Source organism: Camellia sinensis, chromosome 4, assembly GCF_055761805.1.
Source record: "Camellia sinensis isolate YWXY chromosome 4, ASM5576180v1, whole genome shotgun sequence".
In the NCBI taxonomy this organism is placed as follows: domain Eukaryota; kingdom Viridiplantae; phylum Streptophyta; class Magnoliopsida; order Ericales; family Theaceae; genus Camellia; species Camellia sinensis.
The window spans coordinates 50,940,371-50,957,378 of NC_138964.1; the positions used below are offsets into that span (position 1 = coordinate 50,940,371).

Here is a 17,008-nt window from a genome sequence, read left to right on the forward strand (position 1 = left end):
ATTTTTATATAAAATAATAAAACAAATAAAAAAATATAAAAAATTAAACATTATATTTTAAAAAAAATTCCCAATATATAAAAAATAAAAAAATTTCTAATCCCCTCACTATTTTCTAATACCATCTCTACCTCCTCCTTACCAATCTCCCTTCCAAGGGTATTAGCAATACCAAGGGACTAATAGTCCCAAGGCTTTCTCTGCAAACAAACAGGGGCTTTAGTAATACCTTGGTATTACTAGTCCCAATACCCTCTCTATATCCCAAAACAAACGGGGCCTTAGTTCGTATCTTTACAACTAGCAGCTCCCTTTTCACACCTCCTTGAGAGTATGTTAAATATATACACATTATTTGAATCCTTGAAAAAAGAGTTGGAACAAGTACTGGCTGGGCTGGTGGTTTGCTAAGGTGAGCTTGCTGGTAGGCTGCAAGTCAAGTCCTGTGTGTCATCTGATCCAATCTGCTGTGGTTCTGCCTGTGGGGTGTTTTGTGTGTTTGAATTTGTTGGTCTGATGGTGGATGGCTGGTGATCTGCTGGGTAGATGATCTGTTACAATGGCAAGCCAGAATCTGGCTGCAAGTTCTGGGCTGGGCTGCTGGTATGCTAAGGTGAGCTTACTGTTAGGCTGCAAGTCCAGTCCTGTGTGTGATTTGATCCAATCTTCTGCTATTGAACTGACGGAATGTAATTCGGACTTGTAGGCTTTGAGTTTAAGCCGAAAACGCCTTAAACTCGGTTAAAAAAAGGCGTTCCGGAGGCAAAAATTCAAACAATCCCCAAACCACCTTGTGGCTCTCACAGACAGCTTCCCTATGACAAATAGGACTTGTGACAACTGACGGAATGTGTTTGGACCCGTAGGTTGGGAGTTAAGGCCGAATACGCCCTAACCTTACTCGAAAAAGGGCGTTTCGGAGGCGAAAAATCAAAACAGCCCCCGAACCACCATGTGACTCTCACGGGCAGCTCCCCCATGACAAATAGGACTTGTGACAACTGACGGAATATAATCCGGACCCATACGTTGAGAGTTAGAGCCGAATACGCCCAAAACTTACTCGAAAAAGGGCAGTTTGGGGGCGAACATTCAAAACAGACCCCGAACCACCATGTGAATCCCACCGGCAACTTCCCCATGACAAATACGACTTGTGATAATTGACGAAATGTAATTCGGACCCGTAGGTTGGGATTTAGAACCGAATACGCCCAAAACTTACTCGAAAAAGGGCGTTTCGGAGGCGAAAAATCAAAACAGCCCCCGAACTACCATGTGACTCTCACGGGTAGCTTTCCCATGACAAATAGGACTTCTGACAACTGACGAAATATAATTCGGACTCGTAGGTTGGGATTTAGAGCCGAATACGCCCAAACGTTACTCGAACAAAGCGTTTCGGGGCGAAAATTGAAAACAGCCCCCGAACCACCGTGTGACTCTCACGAGCACCTTCCCCATGACAAATAAGACTTGTCAAACCTGAAGGAATGTAATTCGAACCCATAGATTGGGATTTACAGCCGAACACGCCCAAAACTTAGTCTAAAAAGGGCGTTTCAGGGCCGAAAATTCAAAATAGCCCCCGAACCACCATGTGGCTCTCACGGGCAGCTTCCCCATGACAAATAGGACTTGTGATAATTGACGGAATGTAATTCGGATCCGTAGGTTGGGAGTTAGAGCCGAATACGACCAAAACTTAATCGAAAAAGGGCGTTTCGGAGGCGAAAAATCAAAACAGCCCCCGAACTACCATGTGACTCTCACGGGCAGCTTTCCTATGACAAATAGGACTTGTGACAACTGACAGAATATAATCCGGACCCGTAGGTTGGGAGTTAGAGCCGAATACGCCCAAAACTTACTCGAAAAATGGCAGTTTGGGGGCGAAAATTCAAAACAGCCCCCGAACCACCGTGTGACTCTCATGGGCAGCTTCCCCATGACAAATAGGACTTGTGACAACTAACGAAATGTAATTCGGATCCGTTGGTTGGGAGTTAGAGCCGAATATGCCCAAAACTGATAATTGATTCATCATGGAAGGTTGCTTTTGTGATTGAACATACATTTCTACATATTTCCTTTTGTGATTGAACTTTATTTTGGCTATTATTTTTCTCACATGTTCTAATATCTTCAATGAAATGGCACTGACAGACATTAATAAGTAGGGATAGTTTTATATCCAATCTAATGATTCAAGTGGTTTTTGCAAACAATTAATGAGGAAGTTGGTAAAAAGAATAGTTTCTATTCACATCGGGCTTTGATATTGGTTTAGCCATAGAATTTGGATACATGTTGCATACAAATAAAAGATTGTTACATTAGCTTTATGTTAGTAATGACAGATTTAGTAATGATTGTTCTGCATTTAACAATGTTCCTTATAACAAAAGACTTTAGAAAGACTGATAATTGATTCATCATGGAAGGTTGCTTCTTTGATATGTTATTTGTAACTTGTTCCCAAATTCATTCATGAAGTTGGGCATTTTTGGGTCCAATTCTAACGTTTTTTTGTTTTTTTTTGTTTTTTGTAGATGACTTTGTTGCGTGGACTTTCAGAGTAATATTTTGGTGTATGGAGAAGAAATTTCACTTTTGTATAGAACTAATGTAATACTTTTGTTATCCCCGGCGTTTGTGCAGTTCACTATTACTGATACAAAAAACTTTTGGCAGCCAACAGATAATTACAGGCATGGTACATGGATCACCTTTTGTCGTCGTACATATATATGATTTTTTGTCGTGGTACATAGATGTACTTTTGTCTTGGTACATACATCACCTTTTGTCGTGGTACAGATTACGTGGTAATTTGTACCATGCCAAATAGTCATTTCACATGGTAGTAAATGTAATTTTTGTATATAGAAGGCTTTACTTTTTGTATGATTCTATATTTTGTACGAAATTATTATTTTAATTTGGACAATAGTTGATTTGTGTGTACTTTGACAGTTAAAGTTATTTATTTTTTGTATACAAAAATTGACTTTTGGCGACTAAAAATTTAGTCGCCAAAAGTGAAAATTCTTGTAGTGTGTGTCAAAGTCATTTATACCCGACGTCATCATTTGGACATAATGACAACATGACACTAGTAGTGGCAACAATGCTATTATAATGGGCTAAGTCGATGATGATGGTTGTGTTTCAATGGATCAAAGGGCATGATTAATTGAAGTTGGTAACAATAACATTGCTGTTTAATTCACTAATAATGACAACGAAAGAAAGAGTGAGAGTGAGAGAGAGAGAATTAAAAACGAGAAACGTAGTTGGAGTGTCATGCGTTTTTGTTAGTGATAATGTTTGAGGTAATGAAAACACAACAACAAAATTACATATAAATGGCAACCGATAAACCGATCAATTACTATTCGAATATTGACTAAATTGATATTAATGATTAGGCTTTTACTAATTCATTGGGAACTATGAATAAGTTGGGAATTAATTGGTTTAGTGTGGCTTATGAAAACTAATTGATTATTGAATCAATTAGGTTTATTATATCAAGGATCCCTACAATCAATTGTACAATCAATTGTCATATTTCAATCTCCCTTATATTCTAATGGATTGTACAATCAATTGTGAAAGTTCAAAACTCTAGCCACTAATCGATTGTATAATCAATTGTGGTCTTTCAATCCAATCGATTTTGCAATCAATTATGATTTTCCATTCACTCCAATATGCTATACCAATTGATTACACAATCAATTATGTTTGAAAATTTAAAAGTTATGATGTTTTGTTAATGTTGTTATGATTTTTGGGACAAAATTATAATCAACATGCCATGTTATGATTCATTGATAAAAGTTATGATAGTTTGTTAATGTCGTTATGATTGTGGGAAAAAAAGTTATACTCAATGTGTTATGGTTATGAATCGTCACTAAAAGCTATGATTTGTACCACCAAAAGTTATGATTTGCCATGGTGAATCATAATAAAAAATGTTACGATTCAAATGTTATGATAATTAATTACAAATAACTATATTTGTTATGAGTTGTTATCATATTGTTATGATTTATAGTGTCTTTGTTATGACACTTTGATGAATATTATGACATTGTTATGATTCATTGTAATATTGTTATGATATTACAATGAATGTTATGATTCTTTCTGTAACCTGTTACATGACCGGTTTAGCAGGTCATTGTTTATGATGTGGCACGATATGGGCCATACAATAAGTGCATATCATATGCCCTTTTATAAGGTGCACATTGTAGACTTTTCCATATATATATATGTATGTTATCGTAGAAATTTGGTCAATCTTAATATGTAATCTGGTTTGAGTGTTGTTGTGAATTAAGCGATTGAGTAGTTAGGTTGAGTTTTGATTTGAAAATTTATCGGAATTAAAAAATTTGAAAGTTTAATTGTTTATGGCTTGTTTTGGAAAATTGGCTTTTAGTCATTTTTTTTTAGTTTGTAGCAAAAGTTAAAAATTGGCTTTTTTGAATTTTTTTTATTTGGGGAGATGGTTTTTAGCCAAGGGTAAAATTATAATTTTACCCTTCCTGAGTCAAAATATGCTACATGGGTGAAGTTGTAATATTTTAAACTAAATAGGGGTAGTTTGGTCATTTGATTATGATTTGACATCATAAACAAATATTAATCAAAAAAGCCAAAAGTTACTTTTTACCAATTTCACAAATCATTTGTCTAAAAAATTCAAAAGTTTGGTTAAAAGTCAAAAAGTCACTTTTTACTATCTTCCCAAAATAAGTCTATATATTGACATGTTTCTATTTGAATTTTATCTAATTGATGCGGGTGTTTGGGAAGTGGATTTTTATGTACGCTTTTTTAGTTGTAAGATATTATTGGAGAATTTTTTTTTTTATATTTGAAAAGATAGTTGGGTTTTTTTGTTATTAGATGTGATATTTGTAAAAGAAAAAATAAAATGATTATGAGATTAAATGTGATATTTTATTTAGATGTGTTTTTTTTTAATTTTGAAAAAAGTTTATCTTTTTGTAAAAAAATAAAAAAAAAACCTAAGCCCCAAACTTCTCAAACACCACCAACTGAGTTTATAGTGTATAAAAATTTATGAACCAGTACTAATGGGGAACGGAATCAGAATTCTATTCTGAAGGACCCAAATTATGGGTCTTCTTTTTCATAGTTTTTTTTTGATGTTTAATAATTTCAACTCGAGGCTTTTTAGAATTCTTCAAAGATATTTCGAAAGCGTACTAAGGTTGTGCTAGTAGTATTATTTTGTTGAACAAATTACAACACTACTTTTAGATTTGTCTAGTTTTGAAAATTACCACCACTCCCTTTGTGTTGAGGTTGGTTCAATGATTTAGGTTGTATTTGATTTAACAATTTGAAAAAAAAAATATTAGGAAAATATAAATAAAATATAATTATATTTTTTGATTTTTTAAAAAAAATCTTTTCTCAAATCAATGAATCAAACATAATCATACATTTTGTTGTGAATACCATCACTCGAGGTACTTCACTGTTTTTAATAAGAGTTTGTTAGGGACTTTCATCTCCTTCATGGTTTGCCTCATAAAGGGTTATTTTGGAAATATAATTAAAAGTTATCTTTCATATTTTTTACACGTTTTTTTTAAAAAATAAAAATAAAAAATCATAAAGTTAACTTTTAACTATCTTTTCAAAACAACTTAAAGAATTAACAGAAATAAAATCATGTTATTAACTTCACTCTTAAATTTTTTTTTACATAATTATTAGAGTAAATTATAGTAAACTCCTCTTAACTATAACTTAATTTTGAGTTGCCCCTTTAATGTTTATAACTTGACACAATTCTTTTATAGTTTTATTTTGCTGCTCTAAACCCTTTGTGTAGTGAGACCGTAAGGGATTTGGATTGAATTAAATTTCCAGCTCCCATCTTTCACAAAATCGAACGTCTTTGATCACTCCCTTTTTTAGTAAGGAGCTCATTGTAGTTTCGTGAGACTGACCTGTAACGTCAGCCCAACCATCATTCTATGTTGCCGTTTGGCAATTGAGTTTTTTAATTGACTTTTTGGCATTTTAACTATTATAGTTAGGATTAAAAGTTTGTTTGATTTGGCTTTTTTTTATTTTTTTGATTTTTGTGAGAGAAAAAATGAAATAATTATGATTTAAATATGACATTTTGTTTTATTGACTTATTTAGCTTATTTTATCTTTTGTGCTTTTTTAACCTAAAAGTTCCAACCAAACAATCTTAGTGAGTTCATGATTGCCATCTTATTGCCTATGTGTTCAGAAATTTATCGAATAAGTCCGTAAGACTCACTCTCCTTTCAACATGTTCATTTTTTACATTGGATATACTTATACTATGTTTGGTTGAGAAATTTAAAAAAGGATTTGGAGACTATAGGTAAAATATAAATATAAAATACCTATATTTTACTTAATTTTACACTTTCTTCTTTTTTCTTTTCAAATTTCTTCTTAAATTTCTCAACCAAATATAGCGTTAGAGTCTTCAAAAAGACCAACATGCCCTTATTATATGTTAGAACCAAACATAACCATATATATATACATTGTGTAGAAGGTCAGAAATTAAAATTCAAATTAAGCATGGACCTAAGTGCGGAGGTCGCCTCTATTAGGTGACTGGGAATAATTAAAGGAGCATGGGCTAAAGCCCAAGGGAAGTAGGCCAACAGTGGGCCGAAGTAGGTCCGACCCATCAAGGGTCCATGCAGACTCCATGAAGAACAATGTCTAAGTCAAGTTGCGGAGGCAACACCTGCGGCGGTAAAGTTGCGGAGGGAACATGTGCATCGGGAAAGTTGTTGAGACACTTTGCCTCGGTGCCGCCATTCCTAATATCTTCCGTTCCGCCGTCATCCGAAGTTGCTGGGGAAAAGAGAAAGCTGAAGTTACTAAGTTGCCGAGGCAACACTTGCAGCGACTAAGTTGCGAAGGCATTTTGATTCTGCGCCGCCATTCCTAATATCTCTGGTTCTGCTGCCATCCGAAGTTGCTGAGGGAAAGAGAAAGCCGAAGTAACTAAGTTGCCGAGGCAACACTTGCAACGACCAAGTTGCGGAGGCACTTTGACACAGTGTCGCCATTCCTAATTTCTTCGGTTCCAGCGCCATCCGAAGTTGCTGAGGGAAAGAGAAAACCGAAGAAACTAAGTTGCAGAGGCAACACTTGCTGTGACCAAGTTGCGGAGGCACTTCGTCTCGGCGCTGCCATTTCAAGTAATGTCAGTGCCGCCTCCATTCTAAGTAATGTCGGTACCATAGGCATCTGGAATTATTGAGGAAAGGAGAAAACCGAAGCAACTAAGTTGCAGAGGCAGTACTTGCAGCGCCCAAGTTGTGGAGGTATTATGTCGGCGCCGCCATCTCTAATATTTTCGGTTCTACCGTTTGGACTTGCCATGAGAAATGGTTACCGCAGCAGCTACGACTGCAGCAACTAAGTTGCAGAGAGAATATCCTGCTAAGGTGATAGCAGCCTTTGAGAGAGGCCTCATTTTGCAAGTAGAGGCTAATGCTTGGTGCTGATAGCAAACCCCAAGGCATTATTCGCCTGAGGCTGATAGCAGGCCCCAAAGTTCATTTAACTTGGTACTGATTGCAGGCCCCAAGACTTACTGGTTGGAGCTGATAGTAGGCCTAGAGATACCAGTTTACCGCGGCGATCCCGCGAAGATGGGAGCAGGGTAGCCCGAACATAAGGGACTTCCTTTCCATTACCCAGGTCATGGACCTACCTTAGTCGCACAGGTAGGACTAAGGAAGCCCCCTTGGGCTTGGTACTAAGTCACAGCATGGCTGATAGCAGGCTTGGTTGTGGCCTTCACCCTGGGAAGATGGGGAGTTTGTGGTTAGGTGGCTAAGAGTTGAGGTTTCGCTAAGGTGAACACGTACATGGCCGATAGTAGGCTATGAAGTCCTAAGAATACGTGTACTAGCCAAATAGAATTGAGAAGGCAAGTGCAGCGGCGAGGTTTACTGCCTCAAGGGCACTTGCTGAGGTTTAAGCTGAGAAGGCAAGTGCAGAGGGAAACACTCCCGCTGCAACTGCACTTGCTGAGGCTTAAAAGGGAGTTGCAGTGCTAAACACTCCCGTCGCAACTACACTTGCTGAGGTTCAAAAAGGTAGTTGTGAAGGCAAACAGATAGTACACAGTACATGCAGAGGGACACGTGGCACCTTCAGCTTGGTGGCTCAAGGTAGAATATTCCATGTGATCCTCTAGGATACATGCCTTTTTTTCTATTTGGCCACTTGGTGTCGTCTTGGCACCAAGGAAAAGCCTATAAATAGGACCCATTTCCCATGGTTAAAAAAAAAAGAAGAATTTTTGGGGATTTGGGGGAGATGTTTCCCAATTTGGTACTACCATACACTTCTTCTTGAGCCACTTGCTTCACCCTCACCTAGCTACACACTCTCCAATTCCCAGATAGTTGCTGCTACTCATTCTTCAGCCACTTCTGCCATTATTGGAGTATTAACATAGTTTTGCCTCTCTAATCACTTCTCTAACCTTGAACCCCCCCACATTTCTGGCGACTCTGCTGGGGAGGCTGCTTTGTTGATGGTTCATATCTGCAGTGGCTTACACACTTCGTTCAAAAAGATGGCAGAAGATGAAGTTCAGCAACCCCCAAGGCAGCAAGGCTCTTTTAATAGCGGAGCAGCACATGCGGAGGACCATGACCACAATGTTGTGATTGAGGTAGTTTAGTCACTCCAGGATGCGCAGAGGGAGATCCTGGTAGCTTTGCAAACTCTCACTGAGGCTATTATGGCCATGGCTTCTCGACCAGCTTTGGTGCAAGCACTTCTGCCTGTAGCAGTCCCAAACCCAGTGCCTAATCTGTTCCCTAATGTTTGGGCTCCGATCTAGGTACCCCCGGTGGTACTTCAAGCGAACGGTATGGCCGCTGGTTCAGCTACCCAGGAGCAGACTGGACCATTCCAGCCCGCTCACTTTGTTACTCTAGCTGATGTACAAGCTATGCTTGAGCAAAAGTGCAGCAAGAAACAATTGCCATCTCTTCCAGACCTAGATGTGAAGCCCCCCATACTCTCAGGAGATATTGACCATGTCATACTCAACTAGGTATACAGTTCCATACCCAACTGGGTATACAATGCCCCCATACTCTCAGAAGCCGACAGAGTATACCAATTTCCTCATAACCGTCCTGTTTTTGTCACAGCTTACATCAATGATGTGGAGTTCAAGCGTGCTTTTCTTGATGGTGGGGCATCCAAAACATCATTACTACTGACACATTTGCAAAGGCTGGTATCCTAGTGTCTAGGATGGTTTGCCAACCCATCACTATAATGGGATTTGGTGGTGAGAAGAAGGTTACTAGGGGCCATATTGTAGTGGACTTAGCAGTTGGCGAGATTTGTTTCGCCACTAAGTTCCACGTGATTGAAGCAGACACGAATTATCACATGATACTTGGCAGAGCTTGGATGCACCGATATGGAGCTATCCCGTCTAGTTATCACCAATGCGTGAAGGCAAAGTTGGGAAAACGCATAGTAACCATAAATGCGTCTGAAAGGCCATTTGGAGTGGAGGAAGCACACTATTCAGATGCAGTTTTCTTCATTGAGTTGTCAATGGATGAAACTCCAAGGACTGGTAAAATTGCAGGGGTAAAATTGCCGAAGTGGGAAGACATTCGAGATGTAGAGGCTGCTCCAGAAAGCAGTGGACAGAAAAGGAGCAGAAAATCCATAAGTCCTCTGCCCTAGATTGTTAAGGTGCGCGAGGGCGGCAAGACAGTTTATTACCTATGACGGTCTTGGGGGCCAGACTTCATACCTTGGGAGGCTGGCCCCGAGATAAATAAATGTGACGATGAGGAGTCCCAAGAAGGGTTTGTGGAAACACCTGAGGCCACCCCTGAATGCATGCAAAATAGGCCCAAACCCCAGCAGGAGGTACTTGCTGAGGTCAACCTCAGTGACTTACATGGGCAGAGCAAGCTGGTGTTTATTAGTGATACAATGGCTCCAGCAGCTAAGGCAGAATTGATAACACTACTAAAGCAATACAGTGATGTCTTTGCTTGGACATATGACAAGATGTCTGGTCTTGACCCATCCTTTGTCACTCATAATCTTGACACTTTTCCCAACTCTAAGCCAATCAAGCAGCACGCTCGAAAGTATCACCCTGATCTTGAAGCAAAGATTAAGGTAGAGGTAGAAAAGCTACAGAGGGCCAAGTTTATTGAGCCTATACAGTACCTAACTTGGCTAGCAAATATTGTGCCTGTGCAGAAGAAGAACGGTCAGATTAGAGTTTGCGTAAACTTTCGCGACCTGAATAAGGCCTGCCCGAAAGATGAGTTTTCGTTGCCCCATGTTGACACACTTGTCGATTCTACTCCAGGCCATCAAATGTTCTCCTTCATGGATGAGTTCAGTGGTTATAATTAGATCAAAATGGCACCAGAAGACGCAAAAAAAAAAAAAAAAACGGCTTTTAGAACGCCCTTGGGAAATTTTTTCTACATGGTGATGCCCTTCGGTTTGAAAAACGTGGGGGCAACCTACCAACGGGCTATGACTGCAATGTTCCATCATGAAGTTGAAGTATATGTGGATGATCTGGTGGTTAAGTCTGCTGAGGCAAACCAAAACCTCTGCGACTTGGAAAAGGTTTTTCAGTGTTGTCACAAATTCTGCCTAAAGATGAACCCTCTTAAATGTGCCTTCGGAGTTATCACTGGCAAGTTCCTTGGCTTTCTTGTACACCAGCTGGGGATCGAAGTAGATGGGGATAAGATCAAGTCAATCATGGAAATGCCACCACCACACTCTCAAAAGGCCTTGAAGAAATTCCTAGGCAAAGTGTCATACCTCAGGAGGTTCATTCCAGCCCTTGCTGAGATAACATTTTCCTTTGGGACACTGCTGAAAGGGAATCACAAGTTTGAATGGTTGTAAGAACACCAACAAGCGTTTGATATGGTGAAGAAAACACTTACCACTCCACTTACAATGATTGCACCACAGCCCGAAAAGCCTCTGCTATTGTACTTGACCTCTACTCCTCGGTCTATTGGAACCCTACTTGTCCAAGACATAGATGGCATTGAGAAGCCAGTCTATTACATCGGTCGCAAAGTCAATGGTGCCGAGTTGCGATATACCCCAATTAAGAGGCATTGTTTAGCCTTAATCTTCATAGCACAAAAGTTGCGCCACTACTTTTTGGCACATCCGATCCAGGTTATGACCCAGAGTGATCCAGTCCGCTACTTGCTGAGAGTGATCCAGTCCGCTACTTGCTGAGCAAGCCCGCTCTGAATGGGAGAATGGCAAGATGGCTCTTGGCTCTAGCAGAATATGATATCATTTGTGTTACTCTCAAGGCTATTAAGAGCCAAGCACTTGCAGACTTACTGGCCCAGTTCCCATCTGGAGAACATAAACCTGTAGAGGTACCTCTACCAGGTGAGGTCCATGTCTTAGCAGCTGCAATTGAGACTTATTGGGACTTAAAGTTTGGTGGAGCTTTCGGAGTTGGGAAAGGTGGAGCTGGCGTAACACTAACCAGTCAAGAAGGAGAGAAGTTCCATCTATCATATAAGCTTGATTTTGAGTGTTCAAACAATGAGGCTGAATGTGAGGCGTTGATACTGGGTCTGATAGCTGCCCAAAAGAAGGGCCTCCGCAAGTTAAAAATCTGGAGCGACTCCAAGTTAGTTGTCAAGAAAATGCTGGGTGATTTCACCTTGAAGGAGCCTCTATTGGCCCCCTACCGCACTGTAGTTCAAAGGTTGCTCACTCAGTTTGATGATGTCCAAATCCAGCATACCCCTCAAACACATAACCGTTTTCTCGATGCCTTAGCTACACTGGGGGCAAATGTGGAGATACCAGATGATAGTATAGCCATTGTCATCGAGAAAAGAACAACACCAACAGTGCTAGTCGAAAAACATACAGAACAAGATGCTAAGGGGTGGAAAGTAGATATAATCCAACAACTGAAAACAGGCTAGGGAATGATTAGACCAGCAGAACTTGCATCATTTCTCCTCCTCAGAGGAGAGTTGTATTTTCACGGTCCCAACAACTTGCTAGCAAGATGTGTCGGTAGGCAAGAAGTAACTTACAGACTTAAGCAGATCCATGCTAAGTTCTGTGGAGATGGAGATATTAGTCTATACCGACGGATACAGAGGCAAGGGTATTATTAGCCAGAGATGGAAAAGGGAAGTACTGAGTTGCAGAGGCAATGTGCAAAGTTTCAATCCCATCCTAAGGAAGAGGAAGCCCATTTCTTAAGCAGTGAAGAATGGAGGCATCCATATATCGACTACCTTGGAAATGGCACATTGCCTGAGAACAAAGCCGATGCAATCAGAGTTAAGAGGCTAGCCCTCTGCTTTTTCCTTAACCAAGGCAAGCTATACTGAAGAAGCTTCGAAGGGGAACCTTTGGTGTGTTTGTCAAACGATGAGGCAAATGAGGTGCCGAGGGAAGCCCACAAGACAGAGCATTAAGGAGGGCAGCGATTATACGAACATCTCATTCACCTCGGCTACTACTGGCCGACAATGGAAGAAGATGCTAAAAACTTTGTGAGGAGATGCCAATCCTGCTAGAAGTTTGGGAACTTGATACATGCACCGGCAGTTAAACTGCACAACATCAAGACTCCTTATCAGTTCCATACTTGGGCATTTGACCTGGTAGGTCCTATAGCTCAACAATCCAAAGGCTATAGATGGATACTCGCAGCAACTGAAGTTAGCACCAAATGGGTAGAGGCTATACCGATGAGGAAGGCAGATGGGGCAGGAGTTGCCAACTTCATCAGAGAGAACATAATCTATAGGTTTGGCATACCTAAAGTAATGTTGTCTGACAATGGAACTCCTTTTGTAAATCACCATGTTTGAAGACTACTGGATGCTTACCAGATTAAGCACCACAAGTCTAGTCCATACTACCCCCAAGGGAACGAACAAGCTGAGGCGACCAACAAAACCCTCATTCGAATACTGAGTAAAATGATGGGTGAAGCAGGGGGCACATGACCTGAACAACTCCCCGTAACGCTCTGGGCATATAGAACGTCAAAGAGAAAGCCAACTTAGCCAACCCCATTTTCCCTGGTATATGGGTCCGAAGATGTGTTACCAGTTGAGTTGGCAGTACCCTCAGCAAGAATGGCTATTCAGTACACTTAGTTCCAGACACCAGGAAGAATGACATAGAGGCAGCTGAAGAAAGAAGAGATCGGGCCTCGCGGGCAATGGAAAAGTATCATCAATCCATAGCCCGTGCCTACAATCAATCTGTTCAACACAGAAAGTTCAAGGAAGGGGACTTAGTATGGAAAATAGTAGACGCAATCATACGGGGGCAGCCAATTCCCAAATTCTCACCCAGATGGGAAGGCCCCTACAAAGTTGCTGAGGCAAGCAGCAGCGGGTACTACAAGTTGACAAGAGTAGATGATAGGTTCAGCACTGGCCCTATCAACGCCAAGTATGTCAAAGAATATTTTCCTTAATTTCTTTTGTCTAGGAAAAAGAGTTGTAAGTTTCTTTGTTAATACTTCCAAAGCAAAGTGTAAAAAAAGTGTCATACACTTAGTAAACCTTTTGCACTCATATAAACTTAGTTTGAGGAAAGTTTTCCATACTTAGTAAAATTTTACACTTGTAAAAGCTTAGTCATGGTGAAGTTTTGCTCACTGCAAGAGTTTTGCTTATCTTTAGATACTATGTAAAAGCAATGTAAAGAAAGCGATGAAATGAAACTCAAAAGTACTACCAAACATCCATACTTTTCATAAAATTCAAACTTCCAGAACATGATTACAATGTTTGAAAAGAAGTTGTGACAGAGAAAAGAAAAAGCGAAAAGAGAACTACATCATATCAGACCCTTCATCAAGGAGTCTGTCAAACCAACATCCTAAGGCAGCTGAGCAATAAGAGCAGAATCTTTCTCCTTGAACTGAGCCAGGTTTTGGCGATGTTACTCCAAGGCGCTCTCTTAATCTCTGATGGTCTCCTCCAAAGAAGCATTCATGGCTAGCTTGCTCAAGGAAGCCATCAACCACTTGGAGCCTTGCTTTTATCCAGGACAAGTTCAGACCATTTCCCTCAAGCTCGCTGAGGTTTGCCTCAATAACTTCCATAAGCTTGCCCAAAGTCATTTTTAGCTCGGTGCTGATAGTAAGCCTTGAAGCTCACTAGCTTAGAGCTGATCGCAGGCCCCAAGGCTCATTGGTTGGAGCTGATAGCAGGCCTAGAGATACCAGTATATCACGCCGAAGTTGTAGAGGCAATGGGATCAAAAGTTTCAACAGTAGTAGCGGCAGCCTCTAAGTTCATAGCCAACTCCGCTAGGCGAGCCAAGCCTAGATTGGCAATACTAAACTCAGCTGTGATGTTTTTAACTTTTGCAGCAATTTGGGTTCCAACAACCTTAGCATGTTAAACTAGTGGAGACTAGGAAAGAGAAGAACCCATAAGCAACCTCCACATTGAGCAGTTCCAACCCAAGAGATGTGTTCACCTTATGATCAGCTCTAGAGGTCCCAAGAATGAGTCTCTACCATTATCTTCTACTACTTCTGCATCTTCATTAAGGAAGCTCCTTATGACCACTATTATTACCCCTTTTGGTGCCAGAAGTCATTATGCTTTGAGTTTTGGACCGATGAAGCAGTAAGCCAAGGGGTACATCATCACTATCATTGAAGTTTGAAGAAAGTCCCTCAATACTGGATGAGTTACCTGAGCCTAAGGGAGTAATAACAGAGACATTGTCCCTCTCTGAGATGAACAGACCCTAGACAAAGAAAGATACATTTATGTAACCAAAGTTAAAGGAGTACTAAGTGAAGAAACATTACTGTTGAGGTTCATTTAAAGCCTAACATTATGCACGCGCAGAAAAGCACATGTGCTCTATGCGTGTAGGGGGCAAACGTAGAGGGTCAGAAATTAAAGTCCAAATTAAGCATGGACCAAAGTGCGGAGGTCACCTCTGTTAGGTGACTAAGAATAATTAAAGGAGCATGGGCTAAAGCCCAAGGGAAGTGGGCCAACAGTGGGCCGAAGCAGGTCTGACCCGCTAAGGGTCCAAGCAGACTCCACGAAGAAAAATGCCTAAGTTAAGTTGCGGAGGCAACACCTGCGGCGGTAAAGTTGTGGAGGGAACATGTGCAGCGGGAAAGGTGCTGAGGCACTTTGCCTTAGCGCTGCCATTCCTAATATCTTCGGTTCTGCCGCCATTCGAAGTTGCTGAGGGAAATAGAAAGCCGAAGCAACTAAGTTGCCGAGGTAACACTTGTAGCGACCAAGTTGCGGAGGCACTTTGACTCAGTGCTGCTATTCCTAATATCTTCGATTTCGCCACCACCCGAAGTTGCTAAGGGAAAGAGACAGCCGAAGCAACTAAGTTGCCGAGGCAACACTTGCAGCGGCCAAGTTGCGGAGGCACTTTGACTCAGTGCCGCCATTCCTAATATCTTCGGTTCCGCCGCCGTCCGAAGTTGCTGAGGGAAAGAGAAAGCCGAAGAAACTAAGTTGCAGTGACCAAGTTGCGGAGGCACTTCGTCTCAGCGCCACCATTTCAAGTAATGTCAGTACTGCCGCCATTCTAATTAATGTCGGTACCACAGCCATCTGGAATTGCTGAGGAAAGGAGAAAATCGAAGCAACTAAGTTGCAGAGGCAGTACTTGCAGTGCCCAAGTTGCGGAGGCATTATGTCGGCGCCACCATCTCTAATATTCTCGGTTCTGCCATTTGGATTCACCGCGGGAAATGGTTACCGCAGCAACTACGACTGCAGTAACTAAGTTATAGAGGGAATATCCTGTGAAGGTGATAGCAGCCTTTGAGAGAGGCCTTCCTCTGCAAGTAGAGGCTAATGCTTGGTGCTGATAATAGGCCCCAAGGTATTACTAGCCTGAGGCTGATAGCAGGCCCCAAAGTTCATTTAACTTGGTGCTGATTGCAGGCCCCAAGACTTACTGGTTAAAGCTGATAGCAGGCCCAGAGATATCAGTTTACCGCGGTGATCCCGCGAAGATAGGAGCAGGGTAGCCCGAACATAAGGGACTTCCTTTCCATTACCCAGGTCATGGACCTGCCTTAGTCGCACAGGCAGGACTAAAGAAGCCCCCTTGGGCTTGGTACTAAGGTACAACATGGCTGATAGCAGGCTTGGCTGTGGCCTTCACCCTGGAAAGCTGGGGAGTTTATGGTTAGGTGGCTAAGGGTGGAGGTTTCGCTGAGGTGAACACGAACATGGCCGATAGTAGGCTATGAAGTCCTAAGAATGCATGTACTGGACAAATAGAACTGAGAAGGTAGGTGCAGTAGCGAGGTTTATCGCCGCAAGTGCACTTGGTGAGGTTCAAGCTGAGAAGGCAAGTGCAGAGGCAAACACTCCCGTTGCAACTGCACTTGCTAAGGCTCAAAAGGGAGTTGCACCGCCAAACACTCCCGTCGCAACTACACTTGTTGAGGTTCAAAAAGGTAGTTGCGGAGGCAAACAGATAGTCCACAGTACATGTAGAGGGACATGTGGCACCTTCAGCTTGGTGGCTCAAGGTAGAATATTCCATGTGATCCTCTGGGACATATGCCTTCTCTCTATTTAGCTACTTGGTGTCCTTTTGGCAGCAAGGAAAAACTTATAAATAGGACCCATTTCCCAAGGTTAAAAAAAAGAGGAATTTTTGGGGATTTGCGAGAGATGCTGCCCAATTTGGTACTGTCGTACACTTATTCTTGAGTCACTTGCGTCACCCTCACGTAGCTACGCACTCTCCAATTCCCAGATAGTTGCTGCTACTCATTTTTCAGCCACCTCCACCATCATTGGACCATTAACATAGTTTTGCCTCTCTAATCACTTCTGTAACCTTGAACCCCTCTACACATTGTAATAAGCACAACCAGAACATCCACAAACAAAGCTTCATCATTGAAATTCAC

General features: G+C 41.3%; 1 protein-coding gene across 1 annotated transcript; it reads left to right on the top strand.

Moving 5' to 3' along the window:
• The first annotated feature begins 11,351 nt into the window (after positions 1 to 11,351).
• On the top strand, positions 11,352 to 12,041 carry LOC145823747 (uncharacterized). The gene has a single exon (XM_082923270.1). It carries the CDS (start codon positions 11,352 to 11,354, stop codon positions 12,039 to 12,041), a length of 690 nt encoding a protein of 229 aa, XP_082779396.1.
• Positions 12,042 to 17,008: the final 4,967 nt, after the last annotated feature.